The 20,504-nt window shown below is 31.0% G+C and overlaps 3 protein-coding genes across 8 annotated transcripts; 1 reads left to right on the top strand and 2 right to left on the bottom strand.

Moving 5' to 3' along the window:
• Positions 1–1,646: 1,646 nt before the first annotated feature.
• Positions 1,647–9,057, bottom strand: LOC111040529 (60S ribosomal export protein NMD3). The gene is made up of 9 exons (XM_022324464.1): positions 9,014–9,057; positions 8,641–8,926; positions 8,439–8,573; positions 8,147–8,255; positions 7,922–8,072; positions 7,182–7,324; positions 6,958–7,109; positions 1,982–2,277; positions 1,647–1,910 (listed from the first exon to the last, which is right to left on the bottom strand). Exons 1-9 carry the CDS (start codon positions 9,055–9,057, stop codon positions 1,709–1,711), a joined length of 1,518 nt encoding a protein of 505 aa, XP_022180156.1. The 3' UTR covers positions 1,647–1,708.
• Positions 9,058–9,404: 347 nt separating this feature from the next.
• On the top strand, positions 9,405–14,457 carry LOC111040530 (serine/threonine-protein kinase pakD-like). Its single transcript, XM_022324465.1, has 6 exons — positions 9,405–9,680; positions 11,794–12,092; positions 12,166–12,365; positions 12,433–12,502; positions 13,721–13,936; positions 13,999–14,457. Exons 2-6 carry the CDS (start codon positions 11,799–11,801, stop codon positions 14,410–14,412), a joined length of 1,194 nt encoding a protein of 397 aa, XP_022180157.1. The 5' UTR covers positions 9,405–9,680; positions 11,794–11,798; the 3' UTR covers positions 14,413–14,457.
• A 71-nt stretch (positions 14,458–14,528) lies between these two features.
• Positions 14,529–19,050, bottom strand: LOC111040531 (glutaredoxin-2, mitochondrial-like). 6 transcript variants are annotated; one of them, XM_022324467.1, is made up of 4 exons: positions 18,738–19,050; positions 15,011–15,134; positions 14,835–14,939; positions 14,529–14,763 (listed from the first exon to the last, which is right to left on the bottom strand). In XM_022324467.1, the coding sequence occupies exons 2-4, from the start codon at positions 15,104–15,106 to the stop codon at positions 14,665–14,667; spliced, it is 300 nt and encodes a 99-aa protein (XP_022180159.1). In that variant the 5' UTR covers positions 15,107–15,134; positions 18,738–19,050; the 3' UTR covers positions 14,529–14,664. The 6 variants fall into 6 exon arrangements, with proteins under 6 accessions (XP_022180159.1, XP_022180161.1, XP_022180162.1 ...); XM_022324469.1 differs by having other exon boundaries at positions 14,584–14,763; positions 15,011–15,131; positions 18,738–18,963; XM_022324470.1 differs by having other exon boundaries at positions 14,584–14,763; positions 18,730–18,879.
• Positions 19,051–20,504: the final 1,454 nt, after the last annotated feature.

The raw sequence follows: 20,504 nt of genomic DNA, 5'->3' as shown, positions 1-20,504 counted from the left end.
ATGCCGTGGCCGATAAGAGAACGCCACATACGACAAAGAGATGCCGCGGCCGACAAGGAGACGCTGCGGCCGACGAGAGGGTGCCGCGGCCGATAAGGAATGCCGTGGCCGATAAGAGAACTCCACATACGACAAAGAGATGCCGCGGCCGACAAGGAGACGCCGCGGCCAATGATGCCGCAGCTGACAGAGACGCTGCGGCCGACGAGAGGGTACCGCGGCCGATAAGGAGATGCCGCGGCCGACAAGGAGACTTCGCGGCCGAAGAGAGGAAGGCGAGGAAACGCCGAAAACCCCTTTTACTACTAAAATTATAATGTCATGTTTAACTAGTTTTAATAAATATTTTCCTTTACAATAATATTGACACTTGAAAACTTTTTGTACACATTTTAACATACTTCATCTTAATGGCAAAAGCAAAATATGCTTATACCAGTACAAATACAATATAGGTACCACTTTGTATTAAAAATCTATTGATTTGTACGGTAAAACGTTAATAATAATAATAACTAATGTAAGACTCGCGAAGATTTAGCAGTAAATAATAATACACAGTCCACCACAACGTAAATCGATGGTGTTTTTTTATGTGTCCAATTGGCTAAAAATTGCTCATTAGTGTATCTGATATGCAATGATTTATAACGAACTAATATTATGTCTTACGAACGACGTTTTGGAAAAAAAATTGTCGGTAAACATTCAATACTTTAAAAACATAAAATTGGTGGTATCTCACTATAACAATAGTTAGACGTAGGCCTAAAAAAACAAGAGATGCTAAATTTGAACTCGGGGTTGCTTAAAACCGTTTTGCATTCCCCTAGTTGCGCCAATAACTAAAAAATATGAACCTTCGTATAACTTAGATGACCCAGCTATAAACAAATCAAGCACTTTCGGACAATGTGTTGTTAATTATTAAACAAAATACGTACCGACAATAGACGCTAATTCAAACACACGGTAGTCAGTACAAAATTAATAATGGTAATTTTTTATAGTTTAAGTGGACGAAATTAAAAATATATTAATACTAATTTTATTATTTTAGTGGCATTCTCTGAGAAACAATTGAAACCTGTAAATTAAAATTATCATTACCACGTATGTCCATGACTTAAGACGACAAAAAAATTGAATTTTATCGGGTAAACAAAAAATGATATTAATTTTATACATTTTTCACGAATTTTAATTAAATTGTTTTAAAGTTATTCATCTCCCGGTAACACTTCTGAGATGACATTTGGGTCAAAACTTATAAGTTGAACAGTGAGATACGATCAGAATTGGAACCGGCATCAAATAATGTTTCTTTTTCATAGTGTAAAATATTTTAATTATTTACCTTCAATCAAATTGTTACTATATTTTAGGAAGTAATAACAGTAACAATTAATATATGTTCACTGTTTTTTTTTTTTTAATATAATGTACTATAACATTTATAAATTTGTATACTTTAAAATGTACGCATTTTTCTCTATTACTTATTCAAACATTGAAAAAACTAGTTTTAATAACTGAATATAGTGAATACTATTTATTTTTTTTTATAAAAGAACTCGCCAAAAGTTGTTTTAAATGTAAATATTTAACATAAGTATTATTTTAAATAATAAAAAATATATAATAAATGTTGTCAACAATGTGATTTTATTAAACATTGTAAATTCATACAATGAAAAAAGAAAACATTTTACTCATATACTTCCATTACATCATCTTCATAAATATTCAAATCTTCCATCATCTCTTCAAGGCTAATACGAGGTGGAGCATCGTCATCATCATCGTCTTCCGCAGCAGATTCAATACAGACATCCGGATTTTTGTATATATTAATATTTTGCCTTAAATCTTTGTCCTCTTCCAAATCGTCCATAAATTCGTCCATGTCACTAAATATTTATCATTAGTATAATAATATTATTCAATTTTTAATTTTTAACTATCATAGTAAGATACTCACTTGTCATCACTTTCAACATTCATTTCTGTGTCCGTGGTCATTCGTTTCAATTTCCAAGTACGCCTGCGGTGCCTTGCGCGGTCCGGATAATTTTTCTTTATCAGTATTACATCTGGCAATGATGATTTGGGCAATTTTTCAAAATTGCTATCATTAGCATTACTATCAGCAATAGCGTAGCCCAAAACCGTGTCCATTGGCTTGAGTACGTGTCCTAAATGTGACCGGCAATGTATAGTGTCTGTTGTCAATCCCAAATCACTAGATTTTACCACCCATACGTCAGCCAACATATGCTAAATAAAACATAATATATTGTTTTAAAATCAAACATATTTTTGTCAATAAAAACTCTCAAGAATAATGATAGTAATTTGTGGTTTATAACAGAAAATTAAACATTTATACAAGTAAAAGGTTTTTACTTTTAATTGTTACATAATTACAATTAGTTATCAATTTATTACAAAGTATATTATACTAAAAATAAATACAATATATTATATGTTTATGACTTATGAGGAACAAGAAAACAGCTTGCTTTAAATAACCTATACAATTATCTAATGTCCATTGTTTAAAGAAACACAAAACCCTAAGTTTCTTTTATTTGAAACTCTAAGAAAAATTGTATAGTTTTAATATTTTTACTCGCATTATTTAAAATTAAAAGTTAGGAGGAATTTTAAAAAGAAGTGTGACATCATTGGACTGAGCACACCGTAATTGCCCATATTATATGTGTAAAAGTTGGTAACTTCACAGAATAATTAACTTTCCTTTGACATTAATTTTTGAATTTAATACGTATGTAATGTGTCTTAATACACCGCAAGACGTAGATGAAACTAGAATTTGTCGTGTTTAATTTTTTTTAAATATTTAAAAACTTATAATACATTTTTGTTACATACAGTTCGTAACTCTAGCGGTCACTTAACGCAATACAATATAGCACAGCCAACTATTATCTTTTTTAGTATTAAAAATACTAAAAAAGCGGGTACGCGGATATCGCTCAACTGTACATTAGGTGTCTAGGAGGTCGCTGTAATAATGGATGGTATTATATTTAAATTCAATGATGAAGTTGTAGGAGCTAAAAAAATTGTTGAATTAAAATTATTCTTAAATTACCAGTGATGCTGGAAAAAATATCAAATATACAAATATACCCATGTAAAATTGAGCTGTCTTGGAACCGAATTACAACAAAATGATAAACGTTATTGTTTGTGTTAATATGCAATTTTGTCCAAATTTGAACTTAAAATACTTATAAAAAAAAACGTACCTGTGTACTTTTAATATTTTTCAACAGCTATTGTATAACATGTTATCAAAAGTCTTATAATACATTTTCATGCTTTTTTACCCAACCAATAAAAAATTATTGACATTTATAGAAAAAACAATTAACATTGAAAATGTCCGTCGACGGCTTAATAAGACGAGCCAAAATACTTTGAACATTTTATCAAGTATATGAATTGATGAAATAAACATTTGGTGTAAATTTCAAGTGTCTACAGTAATTTGTTTTTAAATAAATAGAAAATAAGAAAATCGCTACAAGACAGTGGAGTGAATATCCAATGGTGTAAAAATTTCAACTTCAAACACTCATAAAAATTTAATTTGACTTTCCGGTAGAAATTATTTTTTTTAATAAAGGTAGACAAAGGTTTAAGGAATCTTATACATGAAATTTTTAAATCTTAGATATAAATAGAAAAAGTTTTATGAATTTCTAACTAAATATAATTTGCTATATGTCGTGATTTTTGCGAATTTTGTCAAAATTATAAGTTTAAACGTTCATAAAAAGTTATCGTGGATTTACGCTCAACTTTTTTTTAATTTCTATTAACAAAAACTTACAAAGAATTTCGTATTACATTTTCAAGTTTTTTGACAGAGCGAAAAATTGTTCATCGACTTGAGTTTAAAAAAAAACAAATAGTAATCGAAAATTTCATATGCATACAAATAGTTCAACATAAATCAAAATATTTTGAAAAATTTATGGTGTATAGAAAATGTTACACAAATATTCAGTGAACATTTTATGAATCTACAGTCATTTTTGTTTGAGTTACACTAAAAACCAAAATAATTTTTTTCGAAAAATGGTTTTGCGAAAAAATTCCGGTTTTTCTTATGGCTTTTAAAAACTATTGGGAATTTTAAATTTTGACCTCCCGAATGCACCAACTAGATTCACTTTCCTACCAGAGAAGTTGCTGTTTAAGAAAATCGAAGCACTTTTACTACAAGAAACCGCGATAAAACAGACACAACAAAATTAATAAATAAATATAAAAACACACATCCTTGTAAAATCAACACATCTATCGCTCCGCTCGGAATCTAAAAAACTAAGTTTATATTGCAATTCTGATACCTCAATCAATCATCTTTAGCACAAAAAGCTACACGTTTATACGTAAATCAAACTTCAAAAATTGAAATGTTTAGTTAGGTACATATTAAATTGTATAAAGTGAGCAACTTTTACCCGTATACCATAACATATTTTACCTAACATAGAAATTTTACCTAATCCGGCCCAATGACATAACTTGGCTATTCTAAAACATAAATAATAACCCTAATATCTCCTTAGGAAGATGCTACTCAGTCACTTGCATAGTCATACAAGTTACCAAGTTTTATAATAGGTCAATTCACTCTAATTTTTAAACCAACTAAGTGTAACGTAATCTCCTGAGTGTAAATTTGATATATTATAGTATGTTACGTATACCTACTTTTAATACAGAGATAACAAATTCCGATATAACGTTCTCTTGAATGATATTTTTTTTTACAATTAACTTTGACCAAGTCATTTCTGATAGTTCTAATAAACAATTTAGTATTGAATAACATTTTTTTTTGTGTTGTGTGCCCCTTCAAGAGGACGCCACACCCACATGTGTTGCCTCCGTCTTACAAACGTGTAAGCAAATAGCAAACTTACGCTCAGTAGATCACGTTTCGTTCCGTTGGTTTAAAAATTAGAGTGAATCGACACATTATGAAACTTGATGGAGAGAACATTATATGTGTGCCTACTTGTGTTCGTTTTTTTCAAAAGCCTAATTTTTAAGTGAGTTATGAGCTTTTTTAATTTATGATATATTATATACGCATAACTTGCTAAAAAATTTCGTAAAATACGAACATTGAAACACAAATAATGTCTTAACATCAAGTTTCATAATAGGTTGACTCACTCTAATTTTTAAACTAACTGAATTAAACATGATCTGCTGATCTTAAATTTGCCATGCTACGCACTTGTAAGGCGGAGACAACTCATGTGTGTGTTTGTTTCCGCTCTCCCACAACATAGTAAATTTATGTTTAGCAGAGCTAATCCATAGGGATAGGATTGTTGTTACCTTTAATATTAGAGTGAATTCTACTTACTATCAAACTTCAAGCTAAAAACATTACTTGTGTCCCAATGTTGGCTATTTTTTTTTTTAAGTTATGAGCATGTTAAATATCACAAACAAAATCAACGTATGGACACACGTGATATTCTTAGCTGAAAGTTTGATAATAGGCGAATTCACTCTAATACTGAAAGTGACAATCCTATGGATTGGTTCAATTAAATAAAAATTTGCCATGTTGCCCGCGAGCCAAAGAAAAAAAACAAATGATACACAGACATCCTGTTTCACGTACCAATCCCTGCAGTCTTACAGTAACAGAAAGTTAGGCCAGGCTGCGTAAATGCCGTATTGGTTAAAGGAACAGAGACATATGGCAATGACAAAGTACTAGATGATTTTTATGAACCTGCTGTCGGTCAGCGTACTATTAAATAGAAATTCGCACAAGATAGACATGTGTCTAAATTAACCTTATAGACTAGTGTTAGTACAAATACATAGTATATATAGCAGGGATGGCAAACCTTTTGAATACTGCGTGCCCAGAGTTACCTTTTTTTTCGGAGCGTGCCATGAAAAAAAATATTAAAAATATTATAATTTGTTATACTATAATTTGATTGTATAATTAATGCATTAGTATAAAAATGTTAGTTTAGGTACATAATAATTGTAATAATATTGCTTTTTTAATTATTTATTTTGACATGATTTCTGTTGTTGAACACTTGATGCCAATTCATTGATATTTGGTTTATAATTAGTAACTTTTATTAAAGTACATGCGGCACTGCATTCGTCAGTTAATGACCGATAAAAGACATAATATGTTTTTACCTATTACCTATAATATTATATGATATATACTAGTAAACATTTTCGCGTGTCATGGATTTACCATCCCTGGTATATAATAGGTATAATAGTAAAAGGAGGGACTCATGACACCGTGGTTACAATCGTGGGTGGTGTGATGATGGAGTGGTGGAGGTCGGCGATGGTGGTAGATGGCGGGAGTCCCGGTAAGATCAGAGCACTCACGGTACACGGCCAATAGTGGCGACGAGGTCTTATGTAGAAACTTACGAAAAGAACCAACGCACTCACTCGTACGAGAACCACACATAAGGCCCGAGCGACGCGACGTTGCGTATATTATAATAATACGACGACGACGACGACGTTCGGCACACACCACACGAGAGTGATATACAATACATAATATCTTATTCGAATTGGCCGTCATTAATGGGAAAAGTGCGTGTTGTCGCCGAGCGACAATTGTATATTCATACAATATATTATAAATGCGTGTGTACGTGATATTCATTTTAGATCGCTTTGATGCATTTATACAACACGTCCTCTTAAGAATGTGTTATTATTGTTTTTACAACTTGAAACCATAAGTTGACTACAGACATAATTTCGAGTTGAACAATATTTGGGAAATTTTGTCATTATTATTTGAGTAAATATATATAAGACTACTAAGAATTTATAAAATAGTTAAGAACTTAATCTTTTAATTCCTCATATGCAATACCATTTGACTACTAGAACACTCACCTTGTATGAAAGTTGTCCTTGCCCCGGAAATTGTACTCGGTCTTTTTCCATGATTGGTTCAATATCCATTACAGTGTATTCTGTTAATTGTTTACTTTTGAATACACTTTGAAAACTATCTCTCCAATACGCAGAACTGCTCACCTCCGCCACTAAAAATAATATAATCAACCATTAGAGCATAGTAGCATACCTACAGAGAATGGAAAAATATCAACATTTACATTGAGCGGTAGATGGATCAATCAGCTTAATAGAATTTGTTACTCTGTAAACGATACAAAGAGGACTGATCCCTCCTAGTTGTTGACTAACTTTTTTAGACAAGCAAACAATACTATCCTTCATGACAGGAACAATTTCCATGCTAAAAAATAACAATTTTTTTTATTTATAATTGCATTCCAAACTAGATAATAATCAAAAATCAAAATTAAAACTGGTGTAAAATCTCAAAATAGTAACTGAAAAAAAATGCCTCCAAGGTTGTTAAATATCACTTAAAATTCTTTAGTGAACCATTATTTTTAAATGAAAATTGTTTTTCAGCAGTTATTTAAGATAGGAAACAAAAATCTTGTACTCTAAACAATAAGTTTTATCTAGTATCTAGCACCATATATATTGGCTATTATATAAAAGTTCATTTCACTGTTAAGTCATGGTACTGAAACATTTCTTAATGAAATCTAACAACTAACCAATACTTCATTTTGAATATTGTACTTATTACTTTATTATCAATTTAAGTTTTTTACTTTAGATAGGTATAATAATTAATAAGGATTAAATTTTGAAAAAAATTTAGATTAGCAGATTGGTAATTTAAAATTAACAATGAAACATACGATTACAAAAAATTATATTCAGTGAAATATGAAAACATTTTTTTTCTACTACATCGAATAAGATTTTACACCAGTACTACATATCTTTTATTGGTCTTTGATAGCTATAAAAATACCTGTATGTGAATTTGTAATTATAAGTATTACTATGAATATCATGCGATAACAACTTTTTAGAATGCTGATATCGGCAAGGCAACACAGCAGTCATGAAATCCACAAGCTTACGAGCTTGTGACTCAGTTGAGTAAAAAAAATCCAAACCATCTAAAATAGATAATATTAATTAATACCATATATATTCTTTGATATTTAGAAGTAATAAAAAAAGATTTTTTTACTTGATTCTGGTTTTATAGACAATGTATTTTTATGTGCTTTGTGTTTTAACATTAACTGTTCTAAGTAATAAAATGTTTTCTTGTTATCTGATTTTTGTCTAACTTGTACCTGTGATCATAAATGTAATTACTTTTAATGATGAATTAATAATATTAATATAATGTAGTTAACAATCATTATAAGAGATACACCGAGATGTTGTATTTAATAATAGAATTATCAATAACAATACCTTACATACCCAGTTCTAACTAACAAATTTCATTTGTGTTAATTTCAGAATATACTTACTAAAGCACGCCAGTAATCCTGAGCTTCAGACCTATGACAATCATCACACATTTGATTTGCAACAGTAAATTCAACCACAAACACTTGTTGTAATGTCATGCCACTCATCACTTCACCATGTACAGTAAGTTTTACCTAAGGTTTAATTTTAAGTTTATGAGCTTTTTTTAAATTACCTATTATTTCAATAATGTATTCAAACCTTGATACGTTTGGAATGAGGTTCGGTCCAAATAAATCCAGCATCCACTAGTTTCACTTTATTCAATGCTTTCAGTTTACGCAAGCATAGCCCTAACAGTTCCTTAGATTCAAGCGCACAGGATATCCACTCGAACGGTGGTTGTAGATATCGCTCACAGTTGCGACAAAATTGCAAAATTCCTTGTTTGGGTATGTCTTGAGTGATATCCACATGTATACGAAGGCAAGAAACACACATATTGGCCGGATTTGGCTCCATGGGCACACCACACTGGCAACATAATCTATAAGAACACAATAGCAAACAAAACCATTAATAACCGTGCCGGTCTACCGTTAGTTTCAAGAAACAAGGAAAACCGAATACTCACATTTTGAGCACCGTTGCCGGTACGGAGGTCGGCGCGTAGTCCATTTCTGGGAGGTTTATCGAAATTTCACTATTCGCACTTAACTTGGTTCGAGACCGTGAGCGCGAGCATGTGAAATGTGAATCAGTCAGCGTGTCAGACACTCGCCATTGATTTCAACATTTACGTTCTACGATCTACGGAATTGATAGTAGCATCAATAACCCGAGTGATAACAGAAGAACGCAGTGCGTTCATTAATTGCCGATACGGACGTCGTTGTTCTGTTGGCGGCACTCGCTGCGCGCTCACGACGTACGACGAGACGACGCTTTGTTTGCCAAACAACCGCATACCCGGTTCCCGGCGACCGAGCGCGGCGGATTGTGGAAGATTGTCCGATATCGATTCCGCCCATCGACCGTCGTCCGTTCGTTTTTGCCGTCGGCAGTTGGCTGTTGCGCCGGGCACTCCGTCGTCCCTTACCGTCTCTACCGGTTACCGAGTACCGGCGACCGGCGTCTAGCGACCGGCTTTGGCGGCAGTTTACCCGCCGTCGACGGTTTACGTTTACCCGGCGCTGCGGTCGGCGTAACTTAAAGATCGGCGTCGTCGTCGTCGGCTCGTCGCGTCCATTTTCGAGTCATTTTACTTTTTTCTCGGCTCGTGCGTGGTGACGTTCACAAAGGTGAGTAATGAAATTATTTCTAATTTTTTACTATTCGTCATCCTAACTCCATTTCACATTTAAATTTATTGTTCAGACCCAAACCCACTGTCCAACGTGTTTTTGAACCAACATTTTATCATATTTTACTTGCGTCCTTTTGTCGTATATGACCGACGCTGTCTCCCACACACGCGTTTGCGAGTTCGTTCGATTCGACCGGTAGTAATCTTCTCACGCCCAAAGTATTGATTTAATCGTTAGTCTCGGTACCGGGTTCAAGAACACTCGATTTTTGTTATAGATAGTCGTATTCAAGTGGATTACTAATCCTATTGTCATGCCAGAAAACGAGACTCAAAACGTACCGCGGTACTAATCGTTAGTTCTGATTTTTGTGTTAGTCAAATGTCCACTTCATAATTTTCCGTTAATCCGGAAATCCAACAAATTTCGAAACGCCGGCACGTAACGCCATTCCTATTCGTCGTTTTATACCTACCCTCGTGCGCTGGATTCTAGAAAATGTTTCGTTACGTTTGTTTGAGACATCTCTCTTGCTAATCGATAAAATTTTTGTAGTCTGTCAGGACTACCTGTTGCGTGTTGTCGCAACTGAACCTTGTTAGCTTTTCATTATTGAGTCTTAAATTGTTAGAATAGTTACACCTACTAAAGATTTCCGTATCCACCTAGTTTTTCTATGCTTCACCGCTGCTCGGATAAAATAGGTTCCAATTTAAATTGATCGGTACAGCTCATCCCTACACTAAAACCTAGTTCATCTATTTCGCCATTTTGTAAATTCTAATAAAAATTATGGTTAACCTAATAAAATAATTGTTGTTTTCTTATATTTTGTTTGGTAGATGTGTTATTTTATATCATGAATAATACTTGTTTACATACCTATACACTATTTGTAGTTTATAATTATTATTGTATATAATGTAATTTGGCATAATAATAATTTAATATTAAGTTCTCTAGTGCAATCTTTCGTAGCATCTTTTCTGCTCCTTATGTAATTGGCCAATGATTCCTATGATTAATTGTGTATTCTATCTAGGTGTATTAACATAAACTATGTTTACAGAAGCCTTTTTATAGGAATATTTGGCATTTATTTTTTTCTGTAAAATTATGAATGCCTCGCTGTAAGGATTATGTTCATGTAATTAAGTTAAAACTAGACCATCGCTATGTCTTGACTTAACCTCCTTCCTCCCTCCTAACTTAATATCAAAAACATTATAATTAAAACTACAATTTTTGTTATTTTATATTTCACATCGAATGTGACTTCATTGTAGCGCATTAGGAGGAAGCTTTTTTCTCGTGAGTTCCCTTTAGAGCGTGTTAAAAAGGTGGGAAATTTGAAAAACTCACTTTTCTTGTTTACATCCTTCATTTATGAAACTGATTTGAGTAAATTCAGACACCTAATGCAGGATGATCAAGTTGCATTTGATGTGAAACATACTGTAGTATTTTACTTTGCATACTGCTATTTGGTTGAAATGTGTTCATTATTAGTATCAAAAATGCTAGGAGGATGTTAGTGCACTATTTGTTTTCTCTTTTTTGTCCACGCTCAACATAGACAAAACGAAATTACGCAGAATCATTTTTGTCTCAAAACAATTTAAACATCATTTAAATGTACAACATTTTATTTGTTTATTTTGTCAAATACCAATAAAATATAAAATCAATATGTCATTCCCTCAAAAATATTATTCTCTATATTTTTTGTAATAGGTGATTTTACTCTAAGATTATTTACAAACATAGAAAAAATGATTCTGCGTAAACACAGTTTGTCCATATCATGCATAGGCTAGAGAGAAAAAACCAATTGTGCGCTAACATCCTCTTAAGTCTTGTATAACAATGAACAAAAATTAATTTTTCTGTAGTAGAAAATCTGAACTAAGTGTACTATTTTGAAGAAGAAGTTACACAAAATAACCACATGTAAAAATTTAAATGTCGCTCCGATTACTGTGTTAATCATCAAATTTAAGTCATATTTTCAATTAACATGCTTGAGAAAAAAATGATTTATTGACTAAAATTTGAAGCACTAGGTTTGCTAACTATTCCTAATTTTCAATAAAAAATGTTTTTTTAGATACGATGGCAGTTTGTTTCATTTGTAATTCAAAATTGTTTGGGGAACGAACACGTGTGTGTTCAAGCATTGCACCACACAGTAATGCTTCATACCCAGATAAGATTTGTGAACTTGTGGGGGAGGAATTTGTTGTTATTGTTACTCCCGCCGATCACATGTGCAAGAGATGCACTTCACTTTTAATTCATATGGACAAGCTGGAAAATGATTTGAAACTTGTTAAAAATGCAATGTTATCGTATATACAGAAAAAATATGGATTATTGCCTGCTGATCAGCCTATTAAGTCTATTGAAGTATACATTTATTTTGTGCTTATATCTGTACACAATATTTAACTATTAATTATTTTTCTTTTGTCTTACCTAGGTTGTCAATGGGAATATAAGAACTGAAGAATTGGAAGTAGGTCAGAGAAAAGTTCCTAGTGGTTTGACAGTTAGAGAACCTTCCACTAGTGCTGGTGCTTCGAGCAGTGCTTCATCAAAAATAAGACAAGATTCTTCCAAAATGAAAATTTACAAGTGCGGTTTTTGTTCATTTCAGTCTAAAGACCTTGGTCATGTTCGGTATGTTCTTGAATAATATTTTTCCAATACAAATCCTTAATTTATTTTATTTGTATTTAAATTTCAGTTTCCATATGCGTTCTCATATGAAAAAAAATGAAAAAACAAACCAAACTGCGACAAGAACTGTAACTCAGGTAATAAAATATATTAATTGTAGGTACAGTTAATGGATAACAAATTTATATACTCGCTTTTTATAAGGATCTTAAAAGCAATTCTGTATTTCTATAAGAATTGAACAAATACACTTGAGAGAACACTCCACCTGCATGTGTTGTTTTTGTCTTAGGAATGTACACCAATACTCCTTCTGTATTTATAGTATAAATACGAAAATTCCACAATGCAGAGAGAAAAACTTAACCTGTGTCATATTATATATGTTATTATATTATGTTTTTATTATTTTGATAGCATCTTCTTTCCTATCCATTATGGAATTTTGGCAATTTTACTATAAATACAGAGGTATATTATAAAGTTGTACTGCTCAAAACATTATGCGTTTAATGTATGACCTACCGAGTGAAAATCAATTTTAGTATGTGACCTGTCAAGACCATTATCTATAATACTTGCGGTGCTGGTCTAATAACATGCAAAATACATTGTCTTAAGTGATATACACTATGTGTATTGATAAGTCATTTTTTTTTTTTAATGTAATGAAATAATTGTATGAACATTTTTTAATAATTTTGGCACATTACTTTAATTGTACCTGTTCTATATTCATATATTTTTTATTTTACATTATTAAATGTAATACCATAGAACATTAGAGAAGTGACACTCGTCCCTCCACTTATATTTATTTTTATTTTGTGGCGGTCTGGTTGATGTGGTAAGCTTGGCGGTAATGCATAATATTAGGAATGCTTTAATTGTCAAAATGGACCACTCAAGACTTCCGCAAATATTTAAAAAAAGGTCATTATATGTATCACATACTACCTTGGAATTAATAGCTATATAATCACTAGGTACCCATATTATTTTATGATACTAGCAGGCAAAAAACCATAAATAAATTTGAAAACAATATTCCCTGAGAAGCAGAAGCTAATTCAAAATAAAGAAATGCTTGTATATATACGTGTGGTTATTTCATCATGAAGTGTTTTAACATGCATATTATATGGCAGATCTACCACAGTTACCTGGTGAACTTTTTTTCACACACTTCAAATCACATTTACACAGTTCTATATCTATGTTTTCATTGTTAATGACTCCTGATTGCAATTTTTACCTGTATATTTGTGAATTAGACACTATATTTATAAATCAGTTTAATTGCAAATTTTATGGTTGCTATTGTCCTTAAATTTGTTTTGTTTGCATGTTCACAGCAACAACCTCAGCAGCAACAAATTCAAAATCAACCTCAACAATTGATGGGTATACAAAACAAACAACAGCAACCCCAACAACAACCATACAAACAGCCGCAGCAACAAAAAAAGCGTTTGTACAGATGTCAAGTATGCGCTGCTTCTTATGATACAAGAGTGGATTGCCTGGAGCATATTCATAAGGATCACAACCAGCAGCAACCGGTGGCAGAGGTATAATTCATTGTAATTGCCAAATATTATGTAATTATGCCTTCATAAATAATTTTTTTTAGGAGAAAGAAACTGAAGTTACTTTAGAGGAAGTTGCTGTATTCCAACCGCATGATGTACAGAATTCTGTTGAAAATCAAACGGCCACAGTAACAAATGACGATGAAGGACATTTATTGGATGGCAAAGGTGATATGAACAATACTGACACGGACTTTGAAATGTTGTTAAATGATCATGTCCCAAATGAAAACTCGGAAGTTCCCGCTGTTCAAGAGACTCAGAATATTTCTGAAAACACAACCGATCAGGCTGAACTTTTGCAAGAAAACCATGAAATCCCCGGTACAAATGAAGATATTAGAGGAAATGAGACTGGAACTGACCATTTGGATATCGAATCGATGTTGGCTGCCATTCATAATGATGTCGCTCCCCCAAATGATGGTGAATGTCCAGATATAAGCATTCAATAACCCAGTAATTCATGTTTTTTTTTTTAACAATTATTAAACTATTATCACTAATACAATAAGTTAATATTTTTTTTACACTTGACAATATTTATTAAAATTTAAAAAACCAGTACAAATAATATTTAAGTAATTTTTTTTATTATGAATCTTTTTGAAATAAAACAATTGTTCTTGGAAAGCAGTATACATTTTTTTTTTTTAATGCTAAAATGTCGTTCCTAATTTAAGTATGTTAATCTTAGTTGTATATAATTATTTTTTTAGGAGCTCTTCCAACTTGCCATTTTGGGACATCTTTCTTACGTCAGAGCCACCCCCAATAAATACACCATTCACAAACACTCGCGGAACCTAGATTAATAATAAATATTATAGTGAATCGTGTGCCATTTTCATAAATTGATAAATGTCAATAAATTTACCGAACGAGCGCCGGTTATTCCTTCTAAAGCATCTTGAATATCATCCATATCTTCTCTCTTGTCTAAATCAATGGACTTGTAAGTGGCTTTCAGCTTATCAAAACACTAGCACATTTTAAAATTAAAATAAATTGTTATTAATCCTTAAACTATGAGTAGATTTTAAAAACTCCTACTTCTTTGGCCATCTGACAGTAGCCACAATCTGATTTGGAGAATATAACAATAGGATCGTGTGCAACAGCGTCCTTAACAAACTGTGTAGCAGCCATCACTTGAGCTGGTGAGGGCGTTCTTCTGCTGGAAAGTGAACCCATTAGTCGAAATTAGTTATATATTGAATCGTTTTATGCGTATTCACAAAAGTGCAGTGGAAAATGCAATCAATATGTTTTCAAAGTAATTTGTCTGTCAACACATCAACTTAGTTAATAAACAGGTAAATTTTAAATTAAAATTGTTGACCTAGTTGGCCCTATTTACAAATCACATTTCGAATGCTGAATAAGTTAACAAAAATATTTTTCAAATGTTAAATACAGACAACATGTAAGTTGTCGAGTTAGAAGTGTCAACAACTTATAATCAAGTTTTATTTTAATTATGTGATTTAAGAACAACATAAAATATTTTATCTAATAAAGTAATAACTATAACTCACTACTCACCCCTTTGGCAACAGGAGGAAAGGCATTGCAATGAGACGTGAAAATGTTTTTTTCATAAATTATACTAACATGCTCCTGTCCATAAAATAATCTCCGTGGATGCCAATAATAATGGTCAAATAACTAATATATTAAGTTAGCTGTTTTTATTAGCATAGATTGAAAAAATAATTGTACTTAAATTGATGTTGATATTTAATAAAAAATAACATTAACAAAATAATTACAAAAAAATTTCTTTAATGCTTGGTACTAATGACTTATACATAGAATAATTTATTTTTCTAATCTTATTGTACGGTAAGATGTACAGTTATCCTATAAGTGCTGTGGTATAGTAGTAGTATCAGGGACGAACGCAGGAAAAAAAATTGGGGGGGGGTTTGAAAAGATTTAAAGTAAGTATTCATTAATAAATTAATAATTATTCATACTGTATTATACTTTAACTATTTGTTTTGGGGCTTTAGGCACTTATACTATACACATTATACATATTATACATATTACATATCAATATATTATCATAGATTGATAATTGATTATTAAAATTTGTCAATTCAATTTAAATTATAAATAATACGACAGTCGACAATCAAAACCTTAGTGAATAGCGGTAGGTACAGCGAGAATGCGATATATGTCGTGTTTGACGTCCGTTGGCAGTGTGGTATATGTTATATTGATTATTGAACAATGATACAATTTCTAAAATTATCTAGATTCTAGATAAGACGGGTCTTTGCGAATTTCTCGTAGACGGTAATTACACTCGTCTGTCTACATTAAGCACATCATCGAATTGGCAGCCACCGATGTCGATCAGTTATTAATAAATTAACATACTGTCATACTTATACATTTTAATGGTAATTTTACTGTATACATTGATTTACAAACCACAGGAGAAGGGACACTTTTTAATAACTAATAATTTATTTGAAATTTTTTGAAATTTTATTAGTAATACATTTGTAGATCAGATAATTTATTTTTTGTAACTGCTATTTGGTAACCCCCCCCCTGCATTCGCCCCTGAGTAGTATACTTGAATAGTTGAATTATTGTATAGTAAAACTTGCTATCTTATGTCTAATAATGTAAATACTATTTTATAAGCATATATTCTTGAAAAAGTACCAAAATCAAGTTACGATTTTATAATCACTTTATGGTACTTATATATGTTTTTAATATTGTTGTTTAGATATTTTTACAGAGTGATAACACTATATTTTTGAATTCAGTAATTTTGGTTTATTTATTTTATTGAAATTAATTTTAAATGAATATTAGTACTTAGTCCGATAAAAAAATGGATACTCCCGTGGATACTCAACAACAAAGACTACGACTATGATAAGGTTATCATTGAACACAATAGTATTTATTTCATTTACAGTAATATCTCCATACTTTTTCTACACAATCCTATGATAAATGTATTAGAAAATCATAAAATTATAATATGCGACAAGACTGCATGAGGAAGTAATTTTTATTCAGAAAAACTAAAACACATGCATCAGCAATGCTCATAAAAGCCAAATACCCATCATAATAGTGATTAAATATACATTTTAAGTAGTTAAGTATGCATACGTGAGAACGTGACATAAATCAATAATATTTGAAAAATCAAATACTGTTATTTATCATCCAAACAACCAGTATCAACTTGTTAAAGGAACACGAAATGCTAACAAGTTTCAAGAAATAGAAATGACTGAATTTTGATTTTTTTCATTTACATACATTTCATGATACATAAATTAAACACTGAAACAGAACTGTTTAAATGGCACCGGTTTCTTAAGTGCAAATATAAAAAAACAGAGAGAGGTGTTTTGAATTATCAACTTGACTCTTGCAGCAAATGAGCTATTTACAACATTAAATTTTCTTTGTAGGGGAAATAGTATAAGTAAAATAAAATACTATTAGAGGCCATGTAATGTCAATTAAAAAAAAAATTAATAGATCTGCTACCTCTAATTCCACCAACATATCATCAATTATATTCTGATTTAACTCAGATCGTGATGAGGTTTGTTGATGGAGAAAGAAGAAACTCATAAGACATTGCTAATAATTCAATACTAAAATAGTAACTCCAAGTCTGAGATAATTTTTTATTTAAATTTGTACTATGTTATAATATTGTAATTAAGTGACACATATATTAACAAATTTATCTATCTGTTGCGGCATTGATTTATTTTATTATATTGAAAATATTAATAGAACACTACACTCACAAGAGTTATCTCCGTCTAACAGATCACAACAAAGTAAAATGAGAGTAAATTGACTTATTATAAAATTTAAATGCAAAATTATCATCTAGTTGAACTCAGAGGCTTTAGTTGATATTTTAATGAAGTAGAAAATAATAAGAATTTTAAGACAGTACATTTTTGTAGATTTTAAAATTATCATAACCTGCTTCAAAATTAAAATATCAAAAATAACATAGAAGTGAATTTAAATTTAATAAATAATAATTCTTCTGAAAATTAAATTTACCATTTTATGAGTAATGAAGACGGAAATAACACATGCGGATTTGGTTTTCACTCAAGTAAATACAAAAATGAAATATAACTATGATATAAATACTAATATTTATAACCTATTAGCATACTAACAGTAAATAAAACTAGTGTCATAAAATGTATTTATCACTTGTTCGTGCACATTAAAAAATAATAACATTTTTCCAGTGGCAGCTATAAAACGGTTAATAAGTGATTCGTGAACCTGTGATTCGCCTTCAAATTTGATGGGCGAGTCAGAACAAATTATAATAATATGTGAACAGATAAAACGTTAATTTGATTCTTTGTAACTAATCGTGCACTTGTGTATTATACCGTAAATTTGTTGCGTCAACAAAACAGCTAGTAAGCACAAGGGCTGGACGTACTTTAATACTCGTCCGATACACTCTAAGCCGCCAACTCATACTTAGGCCAGGAGATTGCTTAAATTATTCTTAAGCTTGATGAATGACAATGCATACAAACTTATATTTTCAAACACAGCTATAAACCGTTTATTACGTATCTACCAAATGAGAATTTTTTCAATGACTAAAACAGCTATACCGAATACCGTTGAACGATCGAAATTCCAATGAACACAATACGAAAAATACTTAGAGATCAAACGATTGCATGCAAACAGCTTAATATAATTTTATTATGTAACATGAAATAATGACATACATACTTACTTATGGATTACGAGAAACGGAGTAATTTTCTTATTGAAAAACTCTTGAGGTCGACGCCTGACGAGTGCGAATAGCGAATGCCAAATAATTATAATTTATATTTATAAGAATTATTATTAATTATTACGTAATAACCTAACACTATAACAGTATAATATTGCAATAATTACGATATTTAACAATGATGATAGTTGATATGAAATACAATGGTACGATGGAAATTTAATGATAGCCATGCCCCTTCACCTTACCCACCGTAAACGTATCCGACTCGAAGCTTTTCATTGGTCGAGTCGTGAGGCGAACCGAATAGTCACTGATAGGTATCACAGAAATATATAAAAATTATTTTTCTTTTAATTTTAATCGGTGGCAATTCGGTGCTGATATTGTGCGCAGGAATCGACGATATTTCATTTTGTTTCCATCGTACATTCGTACCTGACCGTCTCGTGAATTATCGCAACAATAAATTACACGAATATTAATGATTATTATGAACGGTATTAAAATAATTTTCATGTAGATTACAACAATATTTAAATTTGCTATTCGGTATTCCCACAGGCCACAGATATAAATGATGTTTAAACCGAGAATGTACAGATGTGTTGGTAAGGAACGATTCCCTATTTTTTAGGGACAGAAAAATTTCGTTTACTCGTCATTTTTTGAATCTAATAGACGAAACTACCAATTTTTTATTCACATTTTAGTAAATGTATTATCTATTATACTATACAATTTTTTACTATTTGAGAAATATTTGAAATAATATTTCGTACATATTAATTTATTGTAGGTGCTTAAATTTAAAATATTCAAGATGTTTGATAGAAATATTAAAGTAAACTAAGGTGAGGAACCAGTTTTTTTTCATAGGAACAAGGGACTGAAGAAATTCCTTTGCTTGTGTCTTTCGTGTAGCGTTAGATATCGGATCCATAGGACATAATACAGTTTAATTATAAATCAGTAATTGCAATACATTCTAGTGTTAAGTGATAACAATTCAATTTATTTAGAATATAGTCTTAGTGTTTTTTTTTTTTATAAATTCTCAATTTCGAATCGATGGTTTTAATATATTCTAATCAATTATCATTAATAAATAAGTACCTACATTTTGTAATTTTATCTAATAATCATTTTAGTTATAGGTTACAGAATAAATCTGTTCACACATCCTTTATACCCTCAGACATACTCTTTGTCCTGGTGTTGTTCTATACGGAATTCTATCAACGACCTTTTTTGACATTTTTGAGACATTAATCATTTTCTTTTTTTTTACATTTTTTATTTTATATAATAATACATTGTAAACTTAACACATATTTTATGAAAACAGCATAAGTTAATATCGGTTTCAAATAAAACGGTTCACGAATTTATTTTGATTTCGCAAAAAAACCACGGAAAGTGTTTTCAGAGTTTTCGCAAATCGTAGGTAAATGTTGTAAATGTATTTTTTGGAGCAAAAAATTATACACGTTAAACAATGCATATTGCAACACGCAGAGTATGGTAGATATTTATGTATATATCACAAAATAAATACCTATCTTAAGAAATATCACTAAAATACCATAATATCAGCGGTAAAGAATGCGCTAGGTATTGAGTTATGTGGTGCTCGTTTCTTAAGTTCTTTATTTATTCATGATTTTTATAATTGTATTCAACTAAAATATAAACATTTTATCTTTATGATGACAATATTATTGACAATGTTGAATGTGTGTAAAATTAAAAATTTTGCATTTA

This window comes from Myzus persicae, unplaced genomic scaffold (genome assembly GCF_001856785.1).
Source record: "Myzus persicae strain clone G006 unplaced genomic scaffold, MPER_G0061.0, whole genome shotgun sequence".
In the NCBI taxonomy this organism is placed as follows: domain Eukaryota; kingdom Metazoa; phylum Arthropoda; class Insecta; order Hemiptera; family Aphididae; genus Myzus; species Myzus persicae.
The sequence above is the reverse complement of the archived record's forward strand: the minus strand, read 5'-3'. Positions and strand labels throughout refer to the sequence as shown.

What these genes read in the sequence shown, in the direction of transcription:
- LOC111040530 (XM_022324465.1), top strand. Translation starts at nt 11,799, where the DNA reads ATGGCAGTTTGTTTCATTTGTAATTCAAAATTGTTTGGGGAACGAACA. An exon ending in AAAGACCTTGGTCATGTTCG is followed by an intron (nt 12,366 to 12,432) that starts GTATGTTCTTGA and finishes TTTAAATTTCAG; the next exon opens with TTTCCATATGCGTTCTCATA. An exon ending in CGACAAGAACTGTAACTCAG is followed by an intron (nt 12,503 to 13,720) that starts GTAATAAAATAT and finishes GCATGTTCACAG; the next exon opens with CAACAACCTCAGCAGCAACA.
- LOC111040531 (XM_022324466.1), bottom strand. Translation starts at nt 15,151, where the DNA reads ATGGGTTCACTTTCCAGCAGAAGAACGCCCTCACCAGCTCAAGTGATG. An exon ending in ACTGTCAGATGGCCAAAGAA is followed by an intron (nt 14,940 to 15,010) that starts GTAGGAGTTTTT and finishes AAAATGTGCTAG; the next exon opens with TGTTTTGATAAGCTGAAAGC. An exon ending in GAATAACCGGCGCTCGTTCG is followed by an intron (nt 14,764 to 14,834) that starts GTAAATTTATTG and finishes TTATTAATCTAG; the next exon opens with GTTCCGCGAGTGTTTGTGAA.
- LOC111040529 (XM_022324464.1), bottom strand. Translation starts at nt 9,057, where the DNA reads ATGGACTACGCGCCGACCTCCGTACCGGCAACGGTGCTCAAAAT. An exon ending in CTCATTCCAAACGTATCAAG is followed by an intron (nt 8,574 to 8,640) that starts GTTTGAATACAT and finishes ATTAAACCTTAG; the next exon opens with GTAAAACTTACTGTACATGG. An exon ending in TGATCCATCTACCGCTCAAT is followed by an intron (nt 7,110 to 7,181) that starts GTAAATGTTGAT and finishes TATTATTTTTAG; the next exon opens with TGGCGGAGGTGAGCAGTTCT.